This window comes from Marmota monax, unplaced genomic scaffold, assembly GCF_021218885.2.
Source record: "Marmota monax isolate L192 unplaced genomic scaffold, Marmota_monax_Labrador192_F-V1.1 WCK01_AAM20220418_F8-fsc00028, whole genome shotgun sequence".
Lineage (NCBI taxonomy): Eukaryota > Metazoa > Chordata > Mammalia > Rodentia > Sciuridae > Marmota > Marmota monax.
The window spans coordinates 903,577-931,285 of NW_026694779.1; the positions used below are offsets into that span (position 1 = coordinate 903,577).

At 44.6% G+C, this 27,709-nt stretch overlaps 1 protein-coding gene across 7 annotated transcripts in view; it reads left to right on the forward strand.

Annotated features, from left to right (window-relative positions):
* Nucleotides 1-27,709, forward strand: part of Tmcc1 (transmembrane and coiled-coil domain family 1) — a 175,448-nt gene that overhangs the window by 121,907 nt on the left and 25,832 nt on the right. The window contains exon 1 of one of the 7 annotated variants that reach the window (XM_046425439.2): nt 1,003-5,206. The exons of the other annotated variants lie outside the window; for them this stretch is intronic. Coding sequence (XP_046281395.1) covers nt 5,180-5,206 — 27 coding nt within the window. The 5' untranslated portion in view covers nt 1,003-5,179. Of the gene's footprint in view, nt 1-1,002; nt 5,207-27,709 lie in introns of those variants that run through there. 7 annotated transcript variants of the gene reach the window in all.

Sequence of the window (27,709 nt, forward strand, 5' to 3'; positions counted from 1 at the left end):
AAAAGTTATACCATGGAAACACTAATCAAAAGAAGACTGGAGTATCTTCTGCTAATATCTAAGTAGACTTCAGAGTAAAGAAAATCAGCAGGTGTAAAGGATAAAAGGACCAGTCGTACCAAGACACATAACAGTGACAGCTTCCTCCTTTGAAAACTTGTCCGCAAACTAGAATAGAAGGAAACTCTTGAACTAACTTGTTAAATGCATCTAACAACAACAACAATATAAAAAAGATTATCTCTAACTTCATACTTAATGTTTTCATTCTTTTGGGGAATAGGGTAGGACTGTCTTGTCTGACCATTTCTACTCAGCACTGTTCACCATTGTCCTGTTCAACATCAGTTAGTGCCAGTACAATAAGGCAGGGGAAAGAAGTAAAAGGCATACAGATGGGAATGGAAGAAGTGAGGCTGCCCCGATTTCCAGGTTACTTAATTGTCCGTGTAGAAAACCAAGGAGTCCATCAGAAACTCCTAGAAGGACTAGACGAGTTTAGCAGGTTTGCAAGATTAAGTACCGATGCACACAAAACAAGTTTCTGTATTCTTATAGATAGTGAATGAATGAATAGATAGATAGATAGATTGGTTATATTCAGGAACTGGAAGAGTCAGCGTAGTTAAGATATCATTTTTACCCAGTTGATCCACATATTTAACAAAATTCCAATGAGAAATCTCAGCAGGACCTTTTGTAGCTACAGCAAGGGTATTCTCAAATGTATATGGAAAGGCAGAAGAGCTAGAATAGCCAAACCATGTTGGAAAAGAAGAATTAAGTCAAGGGAATAATTATTCTGCCTAGGTTTTCAGACTCACTGTAAAACCTTCTCACGTGCTAGCAGTTTGTCCCCTTCCTTCTCCCCCCTCCCCCTCTTCCCCCCTCCTTCCTTCCTTCCCTCCTTCCCTCTTTCCCTGCCCTCCCTTCCCTTTTCCTTCCTCCCCTCCCCATCCCCTTTCTCTCTGATGTTGAGACAGGGTCTCTATGTTGTTCAGGCTGGCCTTGGACTCCTGGACTGAACCAGGCCTCAGCCTCCCCAGTGGCTGGAACTGTAGGTGCGCACCAACGCACCCAGCTAATGCTAGCGGTTTCTTTTCTTTGCTGACTCAGAACTGAGCTGTGGCTTTTGGCCAGAGACCTTGTTTCACCTGCTGTTATCACTCTATACGTGGCTACTTGGGCTTTCTGGAAGCAGGGCGGCTGGGTTCTTTGGAGTGTTCAAGAACAGCCCACAGTTTCCAGGTGCTCCCCAGGTCTCTGTCGGCATCATTCTTGATAATGCCCTATTTGCTCTGGCTAGTCACACGACCAAGAGAAGAGTCCCTGTGGGAAGGGGACTGCGCCAGGCTTCTCCACTGGAGTTTGAACTCCCTGGGGACCTGTAGATCACTGCCTCACGGATGGTGAGTGCTATTGTTTTTTATTTTGTTGTAACATAGCTTTCCTTCAGATGCTGCGAAACTGTATTGCTTCCACAAAACTGCAGTTTCAAAGAGGGAGAAATTAAAGACTGCCTGTTATTGCAAAAAGATAGAAACCATGATCATTTTAAACCTAGTGAAAATATATTTTTCTGAGAGCTTTGATGATCATAAACACCTTTATAAAGATTTTTTAATTACACTAAAAAAGTGAAACCTCCCTGACTTCGTTCTTTGTGTGCCTGATCTGTTTCCCCAAAAATTCTTCCCACCACTTATTTTATTCTCATTCTAAGGAAAGGGCTTCCAAAACGAGCTCTCACAGCATTGCACACAGTCTCAGAATTAATTCTGGGGTTGGAAAGAAACCTTACTGGTCACGCAGTCAGATACCATTCAAAGAGATAATTTGTCCCAAAACAGCCACCAGGATTTACATAGTGAAGGCGCAAGGCAGGAAAACCAAACCAGAAACCTGTCTGCAAACCAAGTACATTGTATAGATCGAGGAATTTGGGGGTTTGGTTCAATTCTTCATTCCTTTGTCTTTAAGCAGTGGTGACCTAAGAAAGCAGATTGGTGTGACATGGATGGAATCTTGTCAGAACAAAATTTCTAGAAGGGGACCACAGGGCAAAGTGGGAAAGACTCAGGTGGGGCTGGAGAAGGCGGAGTCTGGACCGCCAGCACCACAGCTATCTCCTCCTCTCCCTCTCAGAGCTCTGGGCTTCCCGTGGCAGTGAGGTGTCCCATTGAACAGTGGTTCTTAGCATTCCCAGGAGGCTCTGGATATTAGAATCTGATGAAGATGTGTAACTTGAAAAAAGCAGAGTCAACGTAATTCTCACCTTCAGAATGTAAACTACAAAAAGCAAAGTCCAACGAAATATTCCAGGCTGCAGGAACATGCAGAGGGTGAGGCAGGGCTGTTGAGGATGTGAGTTTTAAAAAAATGTCAAGAAACGGTGGTGTAACGAACAGAAGATCTTGGTGACAGTCACCAGAGAGCAAACACCTGTTCATCTTATGTGGAGCTCTAAGTGCCCCCAAAAGCAGTGTCTGGCCCATAGGTTAGCCCCCATTGAATAAGTTAATCCAGAACCACTCCAAGCTTCGTGTTGGACTTTGAGGAGGGTAAGAGGGAGTGACGCAGTGTCCCCTGCTTTCAGTAGTCCCACCTCTCCACGGGTGAAGTGTGACTGGTGGGCTCCGGGAACACTTGTTCACTTTGGTCTGAAGTCTGCAGCTGTGGAATACTGAGACTTATCTGCCTGCACAGATTTCTCTGATTGTCAAATGCCCCCTTCTGTTTCTGTCCTCGTTCACAGGAGAAAGCAAAATGCTGGTTCATATCTCCTGCCTTTGGCAGTGGATTAAAACCCATCACCAGGAAAATGTTGTGTTGCCTTCACAGACTTCTGTGGCCCTTGTGGTAAAATATTACTGAGAAAGAAGCTCAGGCCGGATGCAGTGGTGCACACATGCAATTCCAGCTTCTCCCGAGTCTGAGGCAGGAGGATTGCAAGTTCGAGGTTAGCCTGGGCAATTTAGCAAGACCTTGTCTCAAAATAAAAAGGGTTGGCGTTTTGCTGTGTGGTAAAGTGCTTGCCTAGTGTGTGTGAGGTCCTGGGTTCACTTCCCCAGACCACAGAAAGCAAGCTCAGAACTCAAAGTATGCAGTTGTTCCTTTTCCATGGGTAATCACCATCTCTCTGGGCTCCGTTCCCAGTGCATTCTAACCGAGGAATCAAAATTTCCTTTGATAGTCTGGTTATAACACAAAAGTCCATTGTGCAGTAGATTACTCTTTCAGAAAACTCTATAAAGTGACCTAAAGCAAAATTTAAGAATGTGAGAAGCTGATAACCTGGAATTTTAAAGCTACCTTATCTGAAACTACTCAGTAACCATTTTTTACTGTTTGGGGATGTTTGGGGTTTCTTAGACCACCTGCTGCAGCACTGAACTTTTTTAAGTCTATCTCAGAGGTGGATTGTGTGCTTAGCACCCGTGAGGTCCCGCGCATACACACCCACACACATACACACACACACAAATTAGATGCCATGTTATGTCTTTAATGAAGGCAGGTTCTGCCTTCCCTAGCTAGAATTGTTTGTTCTCTGCTGTCTCCAGAGCCTGGAGCAGTGGCCTCACATGTGGGAATGAACAGCTCAGCTCAGGTTCTACCTCTTTCTTTTCTGCTCTTCACCTGTCCACAGTGGTATACGTCCTCTCTCTGATTGGTGGAGACAGTGCCTCGCTGTGCTGCCCAGGCTGGCCTTGAACTCCCCATCTGAAGGGGTCCTGCTGCCTTGGCTCCTGAGTAGCTGGGAGGGACTGCGGGTGTACACCACCACGCCTGGCACTTTCCTCATTTTCCGATCTTTGGTGGCTCTGTCTCCACTGATTCCTATAAAGACCTGACTGTGTGATAGACAAGGGTGTGAATAGGTAAGAGTCAAGAGTGTTGCTGTGTCTTCAAATCTCAGCCCCACTACTCAGCCACGTGACTCTGGGCAAGTCTCCTCCGCTCTGTTTTCCCACCGTTCTGCGTGTCACATGGTAATGGTGGTTGAGCATCTGGAATACAGTGTTCATGGAGGGAGATGAAACGGGGAAGGTAGACCGGGACCTGATCATCAGGATCCTTTTGTGACACACCTCAGTGTTTGGATCTAAGAGTTTTCCAAAAAAAAATTTTTTTCCAAACAGCATCATGACATAAGTCTCAGTTTATTAGACAACAGCTTCCTTCAGCGCAAGCTCATACTGAACCATGGGCCGTTCTTAGGTTTGCCTTCCTGTTGGTGCAGGCATGTGGTTTTTGTTTTGTCTCATTGTCCTATATTTTCTTCTATTTCTAGCTAACTTTTATTTGCTAAAACTCTACAGGTCACTTTTGTCTAGAATAGACCTTTCATGATATCAGGGAGACCATAATACGTAAAAGAGTGTCTGTATTGTCCTGTTTTCTCTTGGTAGAAAGTCTTCTGCGGCTCCCTTCCTGCTCTAGATCTGCTAGTGTTCCTCTCCTTTGGGGGAAGTGTTTCTGAGGCGCTTGGATCCATTCTTGATGGACTAGAAACAGGTGCTGGGTGTGAGGTCTGCCTTTGGGGTGTGTGGGAATGCGCTTTCAGCACACCTTCAGTCCTGGCATACGTCCATTACCAGAAATATATTTTCAAAATATTCTCCCTTCTTCACATGAAAGTCACGGAGAAGATTTGGGGCTCCTCAACTAGGTCACAGTGTCCAGGAGCAGAAGGCCACACCTCCCTCCTCCCCGATCAGAATCAGCGTATTGTTTGTGATACAAATCCAATTAACCAACGGCCTTCACATCTCCCACTTCCTGTTCATTTCCCCCAGGCACAAATTGGTTCAAGGAGAAAAGTTTTTTTGTTTTGTTTTTTTTTCCTACCTTTTAATATTTTGAGCTGCTTAGGTTTGGGATTCAAAGTGGTTTTGTTGCTCATTGCTTAACTGGGCTGAAGATTATCTCATGTGACGGCAGAGATTTCTTGTTTTGGAATTGCCAATACTTTCTAGAACGGCCATTCTGTACAGCTGCCAACATGCCCTGGGTCCTCCTGCTTCATATTACAGTGATACTGCTTTGTCAGGGTGGAATCCAGCCTCACAGGGTTGGAGTCAGTCTCTGCTGACCTCATGCCACAGCACAGCATGTTCAAATCTGGGAGAAACCTGAGGGTTATTCGGCATAATCCTCTTCCTTCTCCCTCACAAGCATGGAACCCTCACTCTCCTCGGAAACCGTATGTTGTATATGTGTGTGTATCTGTCTTTTTCTTTTTAAAACCCTCTTCCTATCCTTCTACAGCTTTTAGCGGGGGCTGGTTGATAGACTGACAGAGAATGACCCAGGCTGCTGGAACTCGGCGTTTTCAGCAGCAGATCTCAGCCAGATGCATGAGCTAATTTAAGACAGTAAGGTCGAGCCGATGGAGCATGGTGTGGTCTGATTCCTCATTGTTCATTTTTCTCACTGCTGTTGGAGCAGAATGCAAAGGGCGCTCTGGCCGTATGGACATGCTCAGACCATCCTGGAGTGTCCTGATCCCCCGGGACACGGGCTGCATGGTCTGCACAGTGTAGAATAAATGCCACCCTCACTTTCTCAGGTGAGGACTCCCAGAAAATAAGTGTTTCCTTCAGTGAATAGAAGAGTGTCCTCTGCCTTTGGCAGTTTGGGAGAGGCTAGGGTTAAACTGGACAGTGCCAGGCATGCATAACAAGTAAGAATTTGGGTTAAAGCCCCTTGAAAATATTTCTCCCTTTTCTTTTTTTTTTCTAAAAAGGTTCTTATCACTCAGCCTCTTGTTTTCAAAGTATTTCCCCCAAGGACTTAATGGTTTTGTGAATTTTAAAGCAGCATGCACAAATCTCAGTGCTAAATTTGTGTCTTCAGATCAGCCGAGCAGGCCTGAGACACAGCTGGGTGGGAAGATGATCCGGCTTTACCCAACACCCAGGGCTCACGTTTCACCCACGCCCGGGAGAGGCTTTGCTGGGGGCTTGATCTTACCTTGATTTTTCAGTTGGTTCTATAAATGATACATAGGTACTAAGAGATTATGTCCTAAATAAACAGATCCTTTATAGTTTTTCAAAGTTAGTGAACATTAATACTGTTTGTCATTGAGCCATTGGATTTGAGATCTAGGTTTGTCACTGTGATGTTTGATATTGAATTACTCTCTTAGGCCTTCTGCTTGATCATTTAAATGCCAACTCTCTTAACAGATTTGTGCCTCTGGTCTGTATCCTGTTTTTTCTGTTTGTTCTGAATCTTGGATTCAAGAACCCTGGCACATCTCTGTTGGCTCTGAAGTTAGAAAGGTCAGTTTACTTCTCTTGTTAATTTAAGAGTGCTTCCTCAGGGTGGATGCGATGGTCAGAAGGACAGATTGAGAGGCAATCCCACGAACACTAAGAGAAGTCATCCTTTTTCTTTTTCTTCATTAGTGACACTGGGGAATGGGGACCATAATACATAATCCCTTTAAAAAACTTTTTTGTGGTACAGGGGGATTGAACCCAGGGACATTATCACTGAGTGCCATCTCCAGCCTGCCCTTCCCTCCCTCCTTCCTATTTATTTATTGGTTCTAGGGACTTAACCCAGGGATGCTTTACCACCAAGCTACATCCCCAGACAGTTTTTTTGTTTGTTTGTTTGTTTTTTTTTGAGGTAGGGTAACTCACTAAGTTGCTTAGCCTACCTTGCTAAGTAGCTGAGGCCAGCTTTGAACTTGAATCCTCCTGCCTCAGGTTTTATTGTATCCAGTGATTGCATTAACTTTCCAGAGTAGAGAGTTTTCTAAAGCTGAGTGAACAATTTTAGGTTAAACTGGTTCCTTGCTTCAAATAAACAATCAACTCAGGTAAATTATTCTCATTGAAATGATGATAACAATGTTCTGAAATGAGGTACTTGCCTCCCATCTGAAATTCTTCATGTGACGACCTCCATACACCAAACTGCTCTAGATGGGGATGACATCCCACCGTCTTGCATGAGGGTGCAACAAGCTTTGTGAATATTGGTTTCAAGAACAGAGTAACATTTTGAAAGTAGACTTTAGGGGAAAATGTAGCCGGCTCAAGGAAGTAAAAGGAGTGTTTTAAACAGGATTCTGTAGAGCTCACTGTATTTGTTGAACTCATCTATGTTTTAATATAAAAGATTATAATATTCCCTGATGTCCAATTCTAAAAATGAATAATTTTCGTTTTGCATTCTCAGTAATCCTGCAGGACCACACATCTTTACGTTTATGTTAAAGCCATTTGTATAATACCGACACTCTAGAGCATTCCTTGAGTATTATCAGAGTTTTCTATACAAATGCTTAAAGTGTATGGTGGCAATTTAGGACATACATGTGTAATCACTTGGTCGCATGTGGATGCTCTGCTTTCAAAATAAATTAATCTGGGCCGGGATTGTGGCTCAGTGGTAGAGCACTTGCCTAGCACGTTTGAGGCACTGGGTTCGATTCTCAGCACTGCATATAAATAAATGAAATAAAGGTCCATCAACATCTAAAAATTATTTTTAAAAAAGTTAATATACACTGGACTGTTATTGTATTAAAGTGAACTTTTGGAAGACACAAAAGAAAAAAAAAACCTTCCTTCACATGTAAACCTTCAAACTGCAGCTTGACCTCAATCCCATCATTCCATGGGTCTCCTAATGCCACTTAAAGGTCAGATCCCATAAGAACAATGCAATTGTTCCACATTATTTTGTAGAAATTTTTAAATTTTTTTTTTAGCTGTAGTTGGACACAATATCTCTATTTTATTTACTTATTTTTATGTGGTGCTAAGGTTCGAATCCAGTGCCTAGGCGAGCACACTACCCCTCAGCCCCAGCCTTGTAGAAGTTTTAACTGTATATGGTTCAAAAGAAATAGCTGGAGCAGTGATTTGGGTGGTGGTGACTAGTACACAGCACTGGGGGAGGAAAGGACCATTTTCAGCTGGTGTTCCCTGTTCAAGGTGCCTCTCATCTGCTCTTGAAAATCAGTGAGCACTGGCGCAGGGTGCCCTCCTATAATCTCAGCAACTTAATAAGACACTAAGCAACTTATGCCCTGCCTCAAAATTTTAAAATTATAATTTTTTTTTAAAGGGCTAGGGTGCAGCTCAATGGTTAAGCATCCTTGGGTTCAATCACTGGCACAAAAATAAAAATAAAATCAGTGAGCTAATGAGAGTGTATAAATGCTAGAGAGAACAAAGGTCAAGAACTGCGACTTAGGGGCTGGGGCTCAGTGGTTGAGCACTTGCCTCACATATGTGAGCCACTGGGTTCGATCCTTAGCACCACATAAAATAAGTGAATAAAATAGATTTTGTCCATCTACAATTAAAAATTAAAAAAAAAAGAACTGTGACTTAAAGCTTAAAAACACTTGTCACCGATTATTTTAATTCATACCAGAAATTATTAAATGTCAGCTGCAGTATATCCTGTCTGAACTTGAAGGTTGCAAACCAGTAATTTGTTCATTCAAGAAATAATTACTGAGGATTTGCTGTATCCGGGGTTTAGGGGTTTAGATGGGCTTGGAGTTTATCTTAACAAAACAGGCAAAGCCTCTACTTCCTAGTTAGGAGGAAATAAGTAAGTGACAAGGCACCTGCCTCACATACGTCTGATCCCCAGCACCTCAAAGTAAGAAGGAAGAAAGAAAATTAGTCACATTCTAGTTGGGAGAGATGACAACAAGTCATGAACCTAGTAAGTGAGCCACGCCGCGTGTTAGGGGAGGCCAGGCTGAGAAGGCAGGGAGCAGCTGAGGGACTGGGTGTGCTGGGGCTGGGGACAGACACCCTTTTCAATGGGGAAAGTTTGAGCCTCCTCAAAGGCAGGTGAGTCATTCAAGGAGGAGCGACCCTGCAGGCAGAAGTTCAGCCAGAGCCAAGACAGGAGTGTCCCCAGTGTACAAAAGGAACGGGGTCCAGGTTGCTGTGACCAGAGAACCAAGGGAAGGGATGATAGGGACCAGGGTGGTTCAGTAGCTACTGCCGTGGAACAAACCACCCCAAGGTCCAGCCGCTTAAGACGACTTTTATCTGCTTACAACTCTGCGAGTCCGACAGTTGGGCCAGGCTCAGCCAGGTGACTGTCCTGCTGGTCCTGCCCTGGGTCGCTGTGGTGTTGGGGCTGTGGTGGGACTACTGGTGTCTAATGTGGCCTCCCTTCCCCACAGCTAGCTGTTGGCGCTGATGTCACTGGGCCTCTTCCTCCGTGAGCAGCTGAGGGACACATTGTCCTGAGCTGAAGTGGAAGTGGGCCGAAGGGCTTGGCCAGCAAGAGCGGCCACCCCAACATAGCAAGCACTGCCCAGGCCTCTGCTGCGTCACAGTGGCTCACATTTCATTTGGCCAAAGCAATCTATGGTCAAACCAGTCTCCCATCCCAGGAGGGACAGATAGATTCTACCTCTTGATGAAAGGAATGGGAGAGTGAGAATTATAAGGAATTACTAGGTTGGATGAATCTGGCTCTCACCCTGCACACCGACGGCCAGGTGTGGCATGCCCTTGAAGGCCATCTTTAAGGGTGCACTTTGTCTTTGACTGTAAAAGATTCATTGAAGAATTTTAAGCAGAGGTGTGACATGATTTGACTTGGGTTTTTAAAAGATCGTGCTAGCTGGAATACCAAGAACAGATTGTATAGGAGCAGGGCGGAGCACGGGAGCCATGTTGGTGACCAAAGAGAAGCCTGGCTGAGCTCCAGGAGAGAGGGGTGACGTGGAAGGGGCTGGGGTCTACAGGAGCTTTGACGGCAATGCCAACAGAATATCCTGGTAAATTGGATATAAGATATTAAAGAGAGAAATAGGTGACTCACAAGGGATTTAACCTCAGCAGCTGGACAGATGGACTGTCACTAACTGCAGTGGAAGTCTGCTTGTGGGCAGGTGTGGTGGGCAAGAGAGAAATTCCCTTTGAGAGCACCCAAGTGGGAATGTCAAACAGACAGTGGCAGTGAATCTGGAGGCTGCTGGGAGATGCTCAGGAGACCAAGAGAGGCCTGGGTGGAAAGTATGGCTTAAGGAGGTGTCTCATTACGTGATGTGGGGAAAAATGAATGAGCACAGACACGGGAGAGGAAAAAGCACGAGCCCTGGGCACTCCAGTTGGAGCAGAGGAGGAGGAAGAGGGAAGGGTGTGGTGGGCTAGACATGCAGCAGCATGGGAGCTCTTCCCAGGAGCCACAGGGCGGCATCAGCTGTGTCAAATAAGAAGACAACCAAGAACTCGTCTTTGGAATTGTCAGGGGTGAAGAGGTGTCTCCAAGGGACAGACTGAGGAGCACCCAGAGAAGAGGGGGACTTTGACTCAGGACCAGCCAGATTTTTGGCATTGAAGGAAAGAATTTTATTGAGCACCTGCCAGTCAGAGGCCTAGACAGAGTGTATTTGAGAAGGTAGATAGAAGTTGAAGGGAGATTGGAGGACAGTCTCCAGAGGGATGCCTTTGTGGGTAGAGCAAGCAACACGCGCTCAGGGGACAAGTGGGCCAGCTCCAGAGGAGGAGGCAGCAGCCCTGTGATGTGGGCTGTGAGAGGGACAGTGCTGGGGTCCAGGCGAGATGTGGAGCAGGTGGAGCTGCACGGCTTCCCGCCAGTTTCCCCGCACCCCTCGTGTTTCAGGGGCACAGGGCAGTGGGTCGGGCCAGAAGCGTGTGGCTGGGGAGTTGCAGTTGTTCTTGGGGGTTTCCCGCATTTCAGTGGCTCAGGGGCGCGTCCTTTGAGAACTGAGTTTCTCTATTCCCAAATTGTTATCTGGCAGCCACCCCAACATGGACTAATCAGAGAAGAGCCACTTGACCATGTTTGAGAACAGGAAGAACGGAATTTGGAAACGATGAGTTCAGACAATTTTTATGGGCTTTCCTGAAATCAAGAGCAGAGAAATGGGGCAGTGCCCAGCGTAGGAAATGGAACCAAGATGGCAGACCTGACCCTCCTAGGCTAAGGAGGTCATGCGTCATTCAGAAAGGAAAGCTGATCCATTTCTTTCATTTATTTAATAACTTAAATGGCACTAATGTGCAGGTGCTATTTGAAGTGCTTTACAAATATGAGCTTATTTAGTGTAAAAACTGACTGATATACTGTGGTAGGCGCTGTTGGGGTTCAAGAATGCATAGCTCAGGGATTCATCATCTCAGGTAGAAAATGGCAAAATTTACAAAAATAACCAAATGTAAGATGTTATATATACCATAAAAATTACACATGTAGAAATTTAGAGAAGGAAGGAAGGAAGGATACCTTCAGTTGGAAATAACTTCTGCTCAGTACTGATCCGAGACAGGAGGAAAAACATTTTCTCTTCAGAAAAGACAGAGAAAGGGTTGGGGATGTGGCTCACTTGCCTAGCACATGTGAGGCCCTGCGGGGGTGGGGGACTTATTGGCTTTCAACAAATAAATGTTTAAAAAAAACAGAGAGAGAGAGAAAGAGGCTCAGAAATAATTCCTCTGTTCGCATAACTGTCCTGTGCATGCTTGCAGTCCTAGCCCCCGTATGTAAGGGCGAGAAGGAGAAGGGAGGGTGGCAGAAGTGGGTGGGCGGGAGCTGCATGTGCATCTCAGCACCCACAGTGCAGTGTCCCCTCCAGTCAGATGTACCTAGAGCCTGTTTTTGAATGTAAAATCCATTTGCCAAACCACCCAGGACTAGTTTTCAGATACTTAAAATAGGAAATTTTGACATGTGTAATCCCATGGTTTATGGTTAGAATGTGTGCTTTAGTCTCATTTGCTTTTCTTTCTTTCTTCCTTCCTTTCTTTCTTATTTCTTTTTTTGGTAGTCGTAGATGGTCAGCATGCCTTTATTTTATTTGTTTATTTTTACGTGGTGCTGAGGATGGAACCCAGGGCCTCACACATGCTAGGCCAGCGCTCTGCTGCTGAGCTACAGCCCAGCCCCTCCTTTGCATTTAGTAAAAAGCGTAGTGCTTGCTTGCAACCAGAGAATAAGTAGAAAATGCAAATTGTTTGGGCTGATTCTTGGAGGGAAGATAGTATTTATGTTCTTAGTGGAAATTTGTGAGGAAAACTGTTCAGAGGCTGGGCACGGTGGCGCACACCTGCAATCCCAGTGAGGATTGCGGGTTCCAGACCAGCCTCAGCAGCCAAGGGAGACCCTGTCTCAGAATTTTAAAAGGCTGGCAATGAGGCTCACTGGTTCAGCACCCTGGGTTCAATTTCCAGAGACATGACAATTAAAGTTTATAGGGAGTTATTTCTAGGAGTGGAGCGGTCTAATTTTTTTGTTGTTTTGGTTTTTTGTTTCAGTTCTACTGACACCTCATGCAGATCATCGTTGTTGTCTGACCATCTTTTATTTGTACCCTGTTTGCAACTTCATAAAAGATTTCCTTTTTAGAGGTCCAGAGGTGCTGACAGAAGAGGAAATATTTATGATCAAATTACATATCAAAAGATGGTCACGCTTACCCATAATTTGCTTGGTGTGTTTGGACACATCCCTCCAATCCCAGTGAGGCAGAAGATCATAAGTTTGGGGCCAACCTGGGCAAGTTAGCGAGACCCTGTCCCAAAATACAAAAGAAAAGGGGCTGGTGCTGGGGCTCAGTGGTGGAGTGCTTGACTAGCACATGTGAGACACTGGGTGCGCTCCTCAGCACCACATCAAAAGAAATGAATAAAGTCCATTGTGTCCTTTTTTTTTTTTTTAAAGGAAAAGACTAGTATGTGGCTCGGTCCCCAGACCCCTCTCCAAAAAGTTTACCCACAATTTAAGGAATGAAAATGATAAGTAAAAATAAGGTCTCACTTTAATTATCAGATTCATGAAAATACAAAAGTTTGATACATGGTAAAGCTGGCAGTATTCTGGCACTGTTGGTAGTAGTGCAAATTGCCATAATCTTTTGGAAGAGCAAGTTGGTCATTTCTATCTCTGAAACACAGCTAGGAATTTACAGTCAGTATACCCTCAGAAGTTCCCCAAGAGATATAGAAATATTGGAGTGGATTGTAGCTCCGTGGTAAAGTGCTTGCCTAGCATGTGGGGAGTGGGGCCCGGGGAACAGTCCCAGCACCCCCCCAACACACACACACACACACACACAGAAAAGTTTCACTGTTGTCTATAATTTTAAAATGGGCCAGATGCAGTGTCACAAGCCTGTAATCCCAGCAATTCAGGAGGCTGGCAAGAGGATCAGAAGGTCAGCCTGGGCAACTTAGTAAGGCCTAAGCAACTTAGTGAGACCCTATCCCAAATAAAAATTAAAAGGGCTGGAGGGGTGGGTGGCTCAGAGGTAAAGCCTGATGTTCATTCCCCAGTACCCCCCCCAAAAAAAAAAAGAATTAAAAATAAAATGGGAAGAATTTGTTTAGATGCCCCAGGGAAGTTCAGTAACAGCTCTCTTTGACATTCCCCTAACCCTTCTCTCAAAAGTGGTGCTGTCTTCCTCCCCTAATGAGGAACTGTGTTCCATGTTGTCCTGTTTTACAATTATCAAATGAGTTCACAGGAAGTCTCCCCCACCACCCCCAGAAATAAAGGCTTTTATTTATTCTGTAAATAGCTGCCATTGGGGACGAGGTATTCTGAATGGAAGATCCAATGCTCTGAGATGATTCTCAAGCAAGAACTGTTAGGAACAGAGTGGGCAATATAGGAAGCGGTTAAGGGTATGTTTGTTTGTTTGTTTGTTTTAATTTTTAAAAAATTAAGAAGGCTAAGCCAGCTTGGTGGTGCAAGTCAGCGACTCAGGAGGCTGATGCAGGAGGATCTTAAGTTCAAGGCCAGTCTGGGCGATTTAGTGAGACCATGTCTCAAAATAAAAAGGGCTGGGGATGTAGCTAGCGCAGGGGTGCATTCAGTCCCCAGTGTCACACACAAATACAAAAGGTAGAGTCTACAAGGATTAAAGGGTCAGTGTGTGAGAATGAAATGGGAGGTAGGTGGTCTAGGGGAAGTTTACTATGACTGTAACTTCAAATGATTCTTCAATTTCTAGAAGCTCACTTTTCTTTTGGAAGAACAGAACCAGGTCAAAAAATTGAGAAAGCACCAAAGGAAGGCAGAACTTTATTATGCATTTCCTAAATTAATGCTGCCTTTACATTTTACATGGTCACACTGACATTTATCCTGCACACATTTTATCAAATACATTTTGCCAAGTTTTATGAGTCTTTAATGAAACAATCCCATTTTTGCCTGTTTATCTCACGTTTGCCCAAAGCATGCTGCAGCAAATTGCTTAGTCACTTGGTTCATTGCTGTTCTCCACTGAATGAATTATATGCCAGATTACCTCTGAAGTTTGGAATCAAGTGGGGGTGGGGGGTTGAATCAAGCCTACTGCAGGACTTGTACTTGGCAGCTGTTGATGCCTCCAAAAAGTCAGCAGATCTGAAGAACTCTTCTCAGTTGCTTTCAGGCATGAAACAAGATTAGAGTAAGGCAGACCTTGTTGGTTCTCACTGACCAAGTGGTTGTGGCTCTGACCAGTCAGAGTGAGCATATTCCCCCTGGAGGCAAGGACTGAAGATTGCATTTTCACTAGGGCCTCATTTACTCTCCAGTGAGGTGTGATATTAATGAGAGATGCAGCTGGAGGAACCTGGCTTCTCTAGTTCCAACCCTGCCACAGCTAGATAGTAATTTGGGGAAATCAGTTAACATGCCTGAGATTTTATTTTCTCATATGCAAGATAAGGTCCTGTTTACTAGATAACCTCTCATGGGCTCTAGATTTTAGGGTGTTCCAATGAACATCATGTCCATGAATATACATTAACACAAAAGCAAAGATTTTTTAAATGAAGCGATACATGATTTTAAGATTTTTTTTAAAGATGGACACAATATCTTTATTTATTTCACTTATTTAATTTTTATGTGGTGCTGAAGATCGAACCCAGTACCTCACAAGTGGGAGACCCAGCCCCAAAGTGATACATTTTGGGATGGTTCTTAGATACTTGAGTCATAAACTTGCACGTATTCTCTGGTCTTGATGTCCTCTACAAAGAGTTTCCTCGTTTGATTCAGTTATCTTCTTGATCAGTCCTGACCTGCTTGTGTGCATAGTTGGTGCCTCTTTAAGGATGAGCAGGGTTACTGTGCTGGTGGATGAGAAGTACTCTGAGGACAGGGTATCTGGATTTCCACAGTGCATTGAACAATTTTTTTGATATCTTCAGGAAAAATAATTTACGATTATTCATAACTGAATGAGTGAAAGAATGAATGAAAAGATTACTGATTTGGAGGAGGTGTCAACCTGGAACAAGGTCTCTGATGATTTGCTTCAAGATAGTGGCTGTCCTGGTCATCCTCTTCATTGATTCCTTTACTAAAGATATTGTCATGCTTAATTGAAGTTAAAGATGTCAAGCATCTGAAAAGAATAATTAAACAAGGCAGTATTGCACACTAAAAGTAATATAAGGAGAAAGAGAAAGAACTTCCTCGTATAGCCACCAAAGAATAAATCATTAAGGTAACATTAAAAGGTTCTGACCAGTAACCACAGTCAGATTCCCTCATTAGGTTATTCGCTTCTGTCTAGTCGGTTCTCTTGGTGAACAGTCTGCCTTCATGGAACACCTCCTCCTTGACTGTCAAGCATCATGGAAACCCTGACTCAGTGCAGACTAAAAGTTGTCTTAACAACATCAGCTCAGAAGCAACTGCCCAAGATTCTGTTCTGTGGAGTAGCAGTGGCTGAGGGCACTACTCTTTCCACGACTCTCAGACTATTCTTTTTTTTCTCCTATGCAGTTTTCCACTGGGTTTATAGTTCAGACCCCTGATCGTCAGAACACAGTGGGAGAGTTATAGGGGACACAGACTGGCCGGCAGAGCCTTCAGCAGAGTGGAACAAAAACTATAGCTGATAATATAGATGGGATTGATTTATTACAGAAACTGATAACATCAGGATGGGATCGAGTAAAGTTCTCTATTATTTTGTAAGAATTTAAAATCTTTTACCCTTGGGTAAAAACAGCAAAGGTATTGATAAAACTCCAGGTCCACCCAATAACATCATATGTGTGTGTGCATAATTCCTGTATGTTAACATATTTTGTGCAAAATTATCCAAGGGAAAAATGAATCTAATTAAGAAATGTGGACCACACCAAGAAAACCTAATTGTTTTGAGCATATATTATTTCTAGCAATTCTTTTTAGTAGTGTAAATTTTTTTGTGCACTTCCAAAGACACATTGGGAAATCCCGAAAGCATTAGGTATAAAAGTTACTCTGAGAGGCTGGGGTGTGGCTCAGTGGTGGAGCGCAGGCCCAGCATGTGGGAGGCACTGGGTTCAATCCTCAGCACCATATAAAAATAAATAAACAAAGTTTAAAAAAAAGTTACCCTAGAAGGTTTATAATTGGGATTCAGTTCTAGAGAATACATGGTTGAAATAATTAACAAAGGAGATTCAGGCCCTTGCTTAGGGTAGGATCATGGGTGAGAAACTATTGGGTTATTTCATCAAAATGACAATAAAGCATCATATATCATGCCTGGCAGAAACAAAGTGTCTGTCATTCTACATAGATGTCAGACTGTAAAAACCAAATTCTCAATCAGTACTGTCATCAAGGAGCATAATGAAAAAGAAAAACAAGATCCGCAAGAGAAAAAAAATCTAGAGAACCAGAGAGTCAGCCAAGTTGAACTGGCATTTACTTTGGGGTCAAGGAGACGGTGGCAGTGAGAGCAGCCTGTCGCAGGGACTTCTCTGGCAACTCTGTTTACTTGGTTCTCTCCAACAAATCCATTGATGTCTCCGTAGAACTCCTAAACCTGCTGAAGGGTGACCTTTTAAATGACAAAATCATGACATTCATATAAATAGACAGTGAACATTTGTCATGCAAAGATTCCTCTTTCAGCCCAGGGACCTCTCCAGAGCAGCTGTCCTCCATATGGTGGCTCATCCCACCAGGGCACCCTGGGTCTATGCTACCTGTGTCAACACATGCCGCAGTGGTCTCAGTGGCAAGGAAAGAAAGGACAAAAGCGCCTCACGTTAGCAATTGCAATGCTTTGTGTCCATGGCATACTTACTTTTCTTTCATAACCCATTGGTCAGAACTAGTCACATGACCTGCCTAACTGCAGGGGCTCTGGGAAATGTAGTCCTGCACGTCTAGTAAGGGACAGAGCACTGAGACACCTATGAGCAGTAGCAGTTTTACTTAGAGTTATAACAAACATTAACCTTTAAAAAGATTAAATATTGTACTTACCCCGGGAGAAGATAAAATCCCCCAACATTGCAAGACCCTCAGCAACTTGAAGAGACCCTGTTACAAAATAAAAAATAAAAGGAAGATAGTAGTAATGTACTGGGTTTTATTATTAGTAGCTCAGGGCCCATTTGAAAGTTCCTGTCAAATGATCCCCCACCCACCCCTGTGCTGGAGATTGAACCCAGGGGCTTGCCTGCTAAGCAAAGACTGTATCACTGAAGTACATGCCTATCCCCACCCCACCTTTTTTGAGACAGGATCTCACAAGTTGCCCAGGCCTGCCTCAGACTTGTCACCCTCCTGCTGCAGCCTCCCGAGTAGCTGGGATTACAGGTGTACACCACTGCACCTGGCCCACAAAGTAATTTTGGGGGGGAGGGTTGGGGGAAACCAGGGATTCAACTCAAGGCTGCTCGAGCACTGAACCCCATCCCCAGCCCTATTTTGTATTTTTATAGACAAGAGTCTCACTGAGTTGCTTAGGGCCTCACTGTTGCTGAGGGTAGCTTTGAACTCGTGATCCTCCTGCCTCAGCCTCGAGAGCCACTGGGGCTACAAGCGTGCACCACCATGCCGGGCTTTACAAAATGATTTTTGAGAGAAGTAGAAAAAAAAAATAGGGATTCTCTTACAGGAGCCTTTAAATTAAAATCACAAGAACTATTGATTTTTTTAACAACGGAAAATACTTTGGGGCATTTTGCCACTGAGCCACATTCCCAGTCCTTTTATTTTGTATTTTGTAACAGGGTCTCTTCAAGTTGCTGAGGGTCTCCCAAACTTGCTGAGGCTGGCCTCAAATAAGCTATCCTCCTGCCTCAGCCTCTTGAGTCACTGGGATTACAGTCTTGTGCCACCTCATCCAGCTACAGTGTCTAGTTTTGATGATGATAGTAGTAGATTGGGGTTTTTGTTGAAATAAATATTTACCCAGTAAGCGTTTACAATCTAAGTTTTAGGTAAAGACAAAACTTCCATTAAGCCATAAATTATTCATTAATTTGTTCTGGAAAGTCAACGTCAGAATTCTGTGCCTTTAGAGATAGAAGAATAATTTGGGGAACCATTGCTTTTCATAACAAGTATTTTTCCCTTTGTAGTGAGTTAGATTCTCATACTGACTTTCTGTTTCTTGCCCAATTTTCTTACTCTTAATTAATTTTCATTTAAATGATTTTATGAACCTGAAATGAAAAGTAAGAGAAGACACCTTTGGAAACCTGGAAGTCTGTCCTGGAGATATCCTGCTCCTTGGTCAGAACATGGGTGGATGGCTTTTTCTTTGTAGTTTTTGAACCAAACTACCTAAATGGTATTGTGTTATATAGAACATTTTAAATACTTGATCCATTTGGAACCCATCCTTATCTAATGCAAACCAGAAGACAAATGTGGGTGTGGAATACGTGCCCTGCAGCTTTAAATCCAACCAGTGGAAGCTTTGTCTTTTATAAACGATGCTCCCAGCAGGAGGAGAGAGGCAGACACTGTCTGTGATCTCGTTCCCAGAGTCAAACTGTTCATTTGCATGAGCAGCTCCCGCAAACTGTGCCTGCGTGCGCGCACTCACTCTCACACACTCGCACACACACACTCGCACACAGATGCCTGTTGGCAGAGGCTCTGTGTTCACTCAGCAGAGCCCTCCCTGGCGCCCAGATGTAGAGAGCTCCAGGAGCTGATGGAGAGGCAGAAGCCGAGCTTGTGCGAAGGCCAGGCCGAGGTGGGCGCTGCGGAGGGCTGTCCCCGCCTGCTGTGACCCCGCCTGGTCTGCGAAAGGCGCTTCTGAGAGACTGAGGAGGTGAGAGGCCAGGGATCCACGGGAAGCTTCACTGTTGCGGTCTTGTTTGGGGGGGGAGGGGGCGCGTTCCCAATAGTAGCTGCCCTCATTTACAGCGTCATTGTCGGAGCTTGTGCAGCAGTGACAGACTATGCCACAGCTCCTCTGCAGTCTGGAGGCTGGAACAAATGGAAGGAGCTTCTAGCCAGGAGCCGCTGGGATTTGTTGTCACCACCAGAGCTTGCTGGCAGTGCACCATGCAGGGTGAGCTCGGTGGGGAGCAGAGTCCGCAGACTGCCTGACGGGCTTGGGTAAGGTCCGTGTGTGCTGATGTCTTGCTTGCTTGCTTTCTAACTTTTATATAGCAGCTCCATAGAATTTGCATCTTAATAATAACCAAGACAGTGTGCAGAATTGGGTTTGATGGGAAAAGACGGCCGAGAGGGCCAGAAAGGAAGACGTTATTTCTGCACGTTCAATTTGTGACCTTCAGAGAGTCATCAGGTTCTCTCGATGTCATGGACAGGCAGAAGCTAGGAGTTTCCAAGGCAAAGAATGCGGGCGAGCAGGCGCCTTTTCTCCTCTGTCGAGTCATAATTACCCCTTTCCCAGCTCTGCCTCTGGCCTGAGGTGGAGAAGGAAAAGCAGCTCCCGCCTCCTGCTCACATTGGCATTGCCCCTGCAGCAGCGTAGGCTGGAGCCCGGGCACCGGGGAGGCGGCAAGATGGGAGGCTCCCATTTGGGGAGTGCTGCTTGCTGGTGTGGGGGGCGCATTGCCATGGCTCTAGGGTGTCGGGTGGTTGTCATGGGTCTGTCTTTTCCCTCTGCTGTCATTGAGCCCCTCTTGTGTTCTCCTTTGTATCTTTTTCTTTGCCAGACCCAGTTCTGTCACTGGGAGACCTGTTTCTGTTGCTGTTGGTACATAACAGCCTTCAGGAGGGGAAAGATGGTTGTAGAAAATAGCCCTGAAATATTTATAGACTCCAGGGAAGACGGGGAGGCTTTCTTTTTAACAATCTGGGTTTTGCTGTCAGCAGAGCTGGGAGTCTGGATTTTGGAAACTGTGCCAAGTGCTTTATTGCAAGTTACAAAAATGCCTTTCTGCAGACAACTGAAATCCTCCCAGAATCACCTGCTCTGCTTTCAGTGGAGTCCCGTTTCTTGGGTCTTGGTGACCAGGAGGTAGGCTTTTCCTGATCCTGACGTAGGGAAGCGTTTCTGAAAGGTGCGTGACCATGACAGTGCCATTAGCCCACCTCCGATCTGGAGAGTTCCATTGACACCTGACTCTGCTGACTCACTGGTTACGTAAGCTGGTCCCCAAGCCCTGGGTGTACTCCAGCGCCCGCCAGGTTACGAGGCCCGAGGCCCCTCCTGCGCACTCCCAGATCCCCCTCTGCTTCCATAAGCCTTTTTGGTAACATGGTCTTAACCTTTCACCAAGTAAATTCTAAGAAGCAGCCAGTAAATGACTCCTTTCTCCTTGTCTTTCTGAATGGCCGCATTCTTTATTTTCATCTTCACTGATAGAATTCCAGATTCCTTCTCTGGGCACATGAAGCCCACAGTAATAAAGCTTTTCCTCATTTGCAGCTGCTTGAAAGAACCGCTTCCTCTTCTGTCTCTGAGGGCTGTGTTCAGAGCCGCCCCTCCCCCTCTGTGCTCGTTCCTCATCCCACGCTTCTTACTGGGGCATTATAGCTGTACATAATGGTGGGACTCGATGTCGCATGTGCCTGCAGTGAAGGTGCCATTGAAAGAAGCCCTCTGTGACCTCCTGACCTGCAGTAGACCCCCCTCCCTTACATCGCTCCTTTCTTACAGCACTCTCTTCTTTATGGTCATTTCCACAGCTTATTGTTTGGTTATTGCTTTTTCTGCCACTTTGTGCCACTCAGCCATGAGCCTCATGGAGGCAGAGGCTTGGTTTGTCCGTCAGCACACACCCAGCACCTAGCAAGTGGCTGGCAGCGCAGGGAAGAAAGGACAAGTAGGCACTGATGTGGGCAGAGGGATGAGCACCGGCACCTGACTGTGGCCAGTGCGGCTCAGGAGGGGAAGTAACTGCATCATAAAGACGAAGCTCTACGGCTGGGGTGCGTCCATCCCCAGCACCACTAAAAAAAAAAAAAGAAGAAGAAGAAGAAGCCCGAGAGAGAGAGATCCAGGGCCCAACCATGTGGGGTTTCCTAGACCTTGTTCAGATCTTTGTTCTTTATTTTAAACCTTGTAGGAAGCTACTTCCTAAAAGATTTCAAGCACCAAGTGACTTAGGACCCTTATTCCCCCTCCAGCTTCAGAGAGAACCTAAGTGAATGCAGGTAGACCAGTCCACCTTAGTGGCCAGAAGAGAGAGCATGAGGATGCCACCACTTTAGAGAGGTGGCAGTAGAGATTGATAGGAATTAGGAGAGCAAAAGGGATAATTTGCTGTTGGATTGGCCATGGATAGAATGCAGAAGATTTCAAGAATATGTTTTGGGCTTTGGTTTGGTTTTGACTTATATAACTTGATAAATAGAGATTGCTTTTCCTGACATGAGAGTTAGAAGAAGGATTACGTTGACTGGTTTTGAACGTGCAGATTTTGATATAATCAGGCAGCCTATTGGATCTGTAAGTTTAGATTCCAGTGGAGCCTTACTGTTACCATGGGGAAACCTTCAGTGATGTCCTTGGAATAAAGTCCACTATGTAGTTCAGACCCAGGGTGGCAACACGCCGCCCACCCAAAGGGGTTGGATGGGGCTGGGCATGGTGGCACACACCTGTCATCCCAGCGACTCTAGAGGCTGAGGAGGAAGAGGATCTCAAGTTCAAGGCCAGCCTTAGCAATTTAGCAAGATCCTGGCTCAAAATGAAAAATACGAATGACTGGGGTTGTAGCTCAGCAGCCGAACACCCCTGGATCCACTCTCAAGTACAACAGAAGCAAGGGGCTCTAGGGATGTAGCTCAGTGGCAGAACAAGTATGAGAAGAAAAAATAAGAAATGAAAAGAAGAAAGAAAAACAAAAACCTCTATTATATAGGTTTTTATTTTGTTTTGTTTTATAGAGATTTGCTGTTGACCTAAGTCTCGAATTTGTCTCAGTATTTGAGGCAATTTTGTTTTGGCACTTTTGCCTCAAAACTTTGGCCTCATATAAAAATAGTTCTTCAGAGAAATACTGATGGAATACCCTTATTTCAAGTTCTCTGCAACCTAATGGTAGTAGGTACTTCTGGGGCTTTAGATTTCAAGCCTCCACTAAAGAACACGTGTGTCATTTAATCCTCCAAGAAAGGTACAGTTATCTTCACATTAAAAAGAGAAAATGGATTCAGAGATGTAAAAGTCCAGGTAAGGAAGTTTTAGAATTGGATTCAAACTCCAGCTGTCCTTGACTCTGAATCCATGCACTTTCCACCTGCTATCGTGCTCTCCAAGATCACTACTTCTGATTTTATCATTTGCCTTCTTTGCCATTTCTAAGTTGTTGATATACCTTTATTTTTTATTCTTCTGTGGTGCTGAGGATGGAACCCAGTGCCTCAGACATGCTAGGCAAGCGCTCTGTCGCTGAGCCACAACCCCAGCCCCTCTTGGTTTGCTTTTTAAGGGAAATAATTGAATGTGAATGTAAGAGAGAACTGGAAGGTTATTGGTAGTCTCATAAAAGCCAAGGTAACACTGGGAAAATGCAATTTACACCTGTATGGAAAAAATTACTGAGAATCTGTTCTTTCAGCAGATGTTTACTTAACAGCTGTGTACTAGGTACTGGGGACACTAAGTTAGAAAAAAAAATGAGAAATCTACCCTTGGAACGTTCATAGACTGTGACGTACTAGGCAGACTCATAAAGGAGGAAGTTGAGGTAATCCTGTGACCGTGGTGGAAGAGACCTGGAATGGGTGTCAGGAGAAGAATTGACAGGCAGTGTTTATACAAGTACAGTCAGCAGACCTGAAATCTCCTTAATAAGAGAAAAGAACGGGAACATGATTTTACCTACAGTTATTTGGAGGGAAAAAGGTTACAACAAGTTTAATAGGAAGTGGTGCTCCCTTATGATCCCAGTGACAGGGGAGGCTGAGGCAGGAGGGACTGCAAATTCAAGGCCAGCCTCAGCAACTCAGCAAGACTCTGTCTCAAAGAGTTGGGAATGTAGCTTAGTGGTAGAGGGCCCCTAGGTTCAACCTCCAATATCAGGAAGGAAAAAATAAAAAAGACTAGCCCATTTTGCAGGACGATGGGGAGGGGAAGGAGATGCTCAGAGACACACAGATTGGGTTTGTCAGAGCAGGAGCAGGAAGAGATGCATGTGGGTAGCCATTAGAGCGTTGGGAATTGAAGCCTGGAAACCGTATCAGGGAGTCTCCAACTGATATTTAAGCAACTACTAAGTGCCACACACAGTTTTAATTATTAAACAAAAGTGAACAAAACACGCAGATATCTCCCCCTGTGGACCTTACATTCTAGATTCTGATGATACATTGTAATATCAGATGTTTAAAAAAAAATCACAGATTGCATTTGGGCTTTTTCAGATTTTGTCATTATTTTAGAGTTTTATCAGAATTACTTGAAGTAAATAAGATCAAGGTAACACAGAAATCTTTTGGTTAAGGACTTTTGAGTTGTAAAGGTACTATGTTTGTAGCAAGAAGTAACTAACTCACTGGTGTCAGTGACACATAGGTGACACTCATGGGTGTCAGTTTTGCAGTTAGATTGGTGTGTGCTGTGAAAACCTGTTTGTGTCATCTTCTCCTGTCAGTTAGCACATAGTGCTGTGTGTTGGTGGTGGTGGTTGGGTTGGTTTGGGGTTTGGTGCTAGGGATTGAACCCAGGGCCTTGTGCATCCTAAGCAAGTACTCTCCCACTGCCACTTCTCCAACCCTTTTTTACATTTTTGTTTTGAGACAGGATCTTACTAAGTTGCCCAGGCTGACATCAAACTTAAAATCCTCTTTTCTCAGCCTCCTGAGTAGCTGGGATTACAAAGTGTGCCACTGCACCTGACTTCAGAACATCATTTTTAGTTTTAACCCCTATTAACAGATTTTTGTGCTTCAGAATAATCATACACCTTCAATCTGAATGTGAAAATGATTTTTTAACATCATAGCCAGGGTGTGTCTATTCTTTTGAAACAAAAGTTAAAAATTCTAGAGTGTGAAGGAAACTTGGATCATCCGTTCCAGCTCTCCATCAGTGTCCTGTGGCATTCTTAGCATGCAGCAGGAATCTTCTTGGATACTTCTAGTGGCACAGGCGAGCTGATGCTTGAACCCCACCGCACCCACCCCGTGTGGTAAACACTGTTCCTGTGCATGTCTTCAGTATGTCACCTGTTTTTTCTATTAGTTGTCGTGGAGAGACTTAAGTCTGTTAGTCATCTGTAAGATACATTTTTAAGCTGGAAGACCTAGTAGGTTTCTTCCTAGCTCCGAGTCTGTACTTTAAAATAGCACCTGGCAAACCAACGTGGTATTGTCTGCCTACATCCTCACTAGTACTAGCAGAAGTACTAGAATATCATTTTATATATTTTCTATCTCCATGTCTGGCGTACACCCTGTACACAGGGGGATTTTTTTTTTTTTTTTTTTTTTTAATGAGAAAGTTCATGTGCTCAGGCTTATGGATCCATTAAATCCAGACAGCAGCCTGAAGTCCACCTGGCAGTGCTGGCCCTTGGTGAGGCCTGTTTCACGCACACCCAGAAGCCCGCCCTCATGTGACAGGCAGTTCCCAGCGCTGGCCCTGGCTCTAATGGGTACTTTGCATTTGGGTTGGAAGAATTGGGCTGGATAAGATTTTAATAATTTAAACTGTATTCAACCCAATCAGTAATTTTTCCTTGGCAGCCTTGGAAGAAACATTTATTGGAAGTTTTTTGTTGTTGTTTTGTTTTCCTGCAAAAACTAGATACCACTTGCAGAATGCAGGCTCAGTGCTGCATGAGCTGTGAGGTCTAGCAGGGCCAGGTTGAGCAGGAGGGGCCGACAAGTGATTATACCAAACAGACACTCACTGGGGGTCTTCTGTATACCAGGCATGGTGCTAGCTTCACGGTGGCGAAGATGAATGTGACATAATCCCTGTCCTCAGAAACCCAAGTCAAAATAGAGGCAAGACACCCAAGCAACCGTTTCAATATAATGTGGTCAAAACAGTGATGGAGATGTGTGTCTAGGCATGTGGGAAGATAAAGGGAAGGCTCTCCAGTCACCTGGGAGAGGGACGTTGTCAGGGAAGGTTTTCATGGAAGAAGTTACACTTCACTGAGCCTTGAGGGCTGACCAAGAAATTAGCCAGAAGAGGAAAGGAGATCATGCCCTGGCCTGACCAAGGCACTGCGTGGACAGCAGCACCTCAGAAGAACCAGACCACAAACTACACACACACACCTACACACACACACAGCTGCTTTGTCATTTGGCTAAGGCACGTGATATGATCTTTAGCGATAAAGCGAACACACTAGCCAGGTGTGGGGGTGCACACCTGCACAGTGACTCAGGAGGCTGACGTTGGAGGATCATGAGTTCGAGGCCAGTCAGGGTGACTTATCGAGAGCCTGTCTCAAAACAAAAAAGCATTGGGGACCTAGTTCAGTGTCAAGCACCTACTATGTGTGAGGTCCTGGGTTCAATCCCTAAAAATTCTTTCTTAAATTTTTTTAAAAACTAACTCACAGATCTAGCTGGAATCTGGGGAGAGGAATGTGCCCTCTGCTCTTCATCAATATGCAGTGTCACCGCAACATGATCCTAAACTTTGTTCTTTATGAAGACAGACCTGAAAAGTGCTGGTGATAGAAAACAGAAAGGGGCTGAGGAGGCTCTCAGTAGTGATGTCACGTTCAGAAGTGACCAGGGTCATTGTCACCAGGACTGTTTGTGTATCACTGACTTTTTAAACTTTAGAAATTAAGTCATAATTAAGTCGTTTTCATAAAATGAAACTTTGTTTCATTTTCTACTTTTCTAAACCAAATTGTATCCAGAACATTCACATAAACTAGATGGAGAGGAGTCGAGGGGGAGCCCTGCTGGCTTAGATGGTCCACTTCTCTCTGTGCTGATCCAGATACTTCTCCATACAGCAAGGTTCCCTGTGACCAGAGTTCTATATAAAAATGTGAAAAAGTGATTTCTGGATCTTTTAAGAAACATCACAGGGGCTGGGGTTGTGGCTCAGCAGTAGAGCGCTCACCCAGCACGTGCGAGGCACTAGGTTTGATCCTCAGCACCAAATAAAAATAAGTAAGATATCGTGTCCAACTATAACTTTAAAAATTAAAAAAAAAAAAAAGAAACATCACAGTCTACGCAAGAGTTATTTACCAAGCGAATGACAATTTTTGTGACAATTGAATAAATCTGATTTTGGATGTTAAGCAGAATCTTGATTTTTGCTTCAAGTGGAAAGGTCTGGAATGTTTAGGGAAAAGCTTTCTGTCTGGAGGCTAATAGAACTTAGTCCGCTTTTATTTTCTGCTAATCTCCTACTTTTGAGATCACCGCCTGTTCACAGTGCAGTACCAGCTCAGCAAACTACAAGTCACAATTGCATACAAGAGAACGTTCTCAGCAAATCGCTCTGATCAATGACGGACAGATACGCCACCCTACAGTGCAACAGTGGAGATAGGCGAACACAGTGACCACAAGGAAGACAGATATTCTGCCAGGTGTGGTGGTGCACGCCTGTGATCCTGTCACCAGAGGAGATCCAAGATCTCCCAGAGAGGGGCCCCTTAACTCAGGACGAGTGGGGTCCTTGAAAAACATTATAGAAATGAGTTTAAGGACGCGTCAGTTAGTGGCGTGGACGTGTGTATTAGGAAAGCAGAGATGCCTTCAAGGGAGAATGTGGAATGTTATCTCCAGGGACACACACTTTGGGGATCTCAGGCTCTTCTTGTAAAGGAAGCTTGGTGAAGGGTGGTCATGGGAAGGCATGTGGAGATGATATCGGTCTTAGAAATTATTTAGTGTGTGGAACATGAGATTTCTGAAAAGAGCTGATATCCTGTAGATAGCACAGGGTTTCCATTGAGGACAGTGATGTGAAGTCAGGAATTTCTTCATCTTTCATAGTTATGAGTCTGTACTTAGGTTTTGGGTCATGAACCTACCAGCCAGGTTAAGTGATGGAAGAAGGTCAGCTTTTGTGTGTGTGTGTTTGGTGTGTGTGTGTATGTGTGTGTGTGTGTGGTCAAAGGACAAAAACATTACAACAGCTTAGTTTGGTGATCGTAATTTTCCTGCCCCTGGGTCCTGCAGATTCAACCAGTGCATGCTAGGCAAGTGCTTGACCACTGAGATTACACCCCAAGTCCTTTTCCTCTTTATTGTGAGGCCAGGTCTCACTGAGTGGCCCAGGCTGGCCTCAAACTTGGGCTCCTTCTGCCTCAACCTCCTTAGTAGCTAGTATCACAGTCATGTGCCCCACACCAGTGGTTTAATGATCTTAACCGGCTTTATTTTCAGGTCTATAATCAAACAGCAATTCATTCCACAAACTAGAATAAGTGCTTCAATGAGTTAAGCAGAAGAGGTTTTTACAGACAGAAGAAAGTTGAAGAAGAAATAGAAAACAAAAAGTGAGGGCTGGGGCTGGGGCCCAGAGGAAGAGCACTCGCCCAGCCTGCATGAGACACTGGGCTTGATCCTCAGCACATAAAAAATAAAGGCGTTG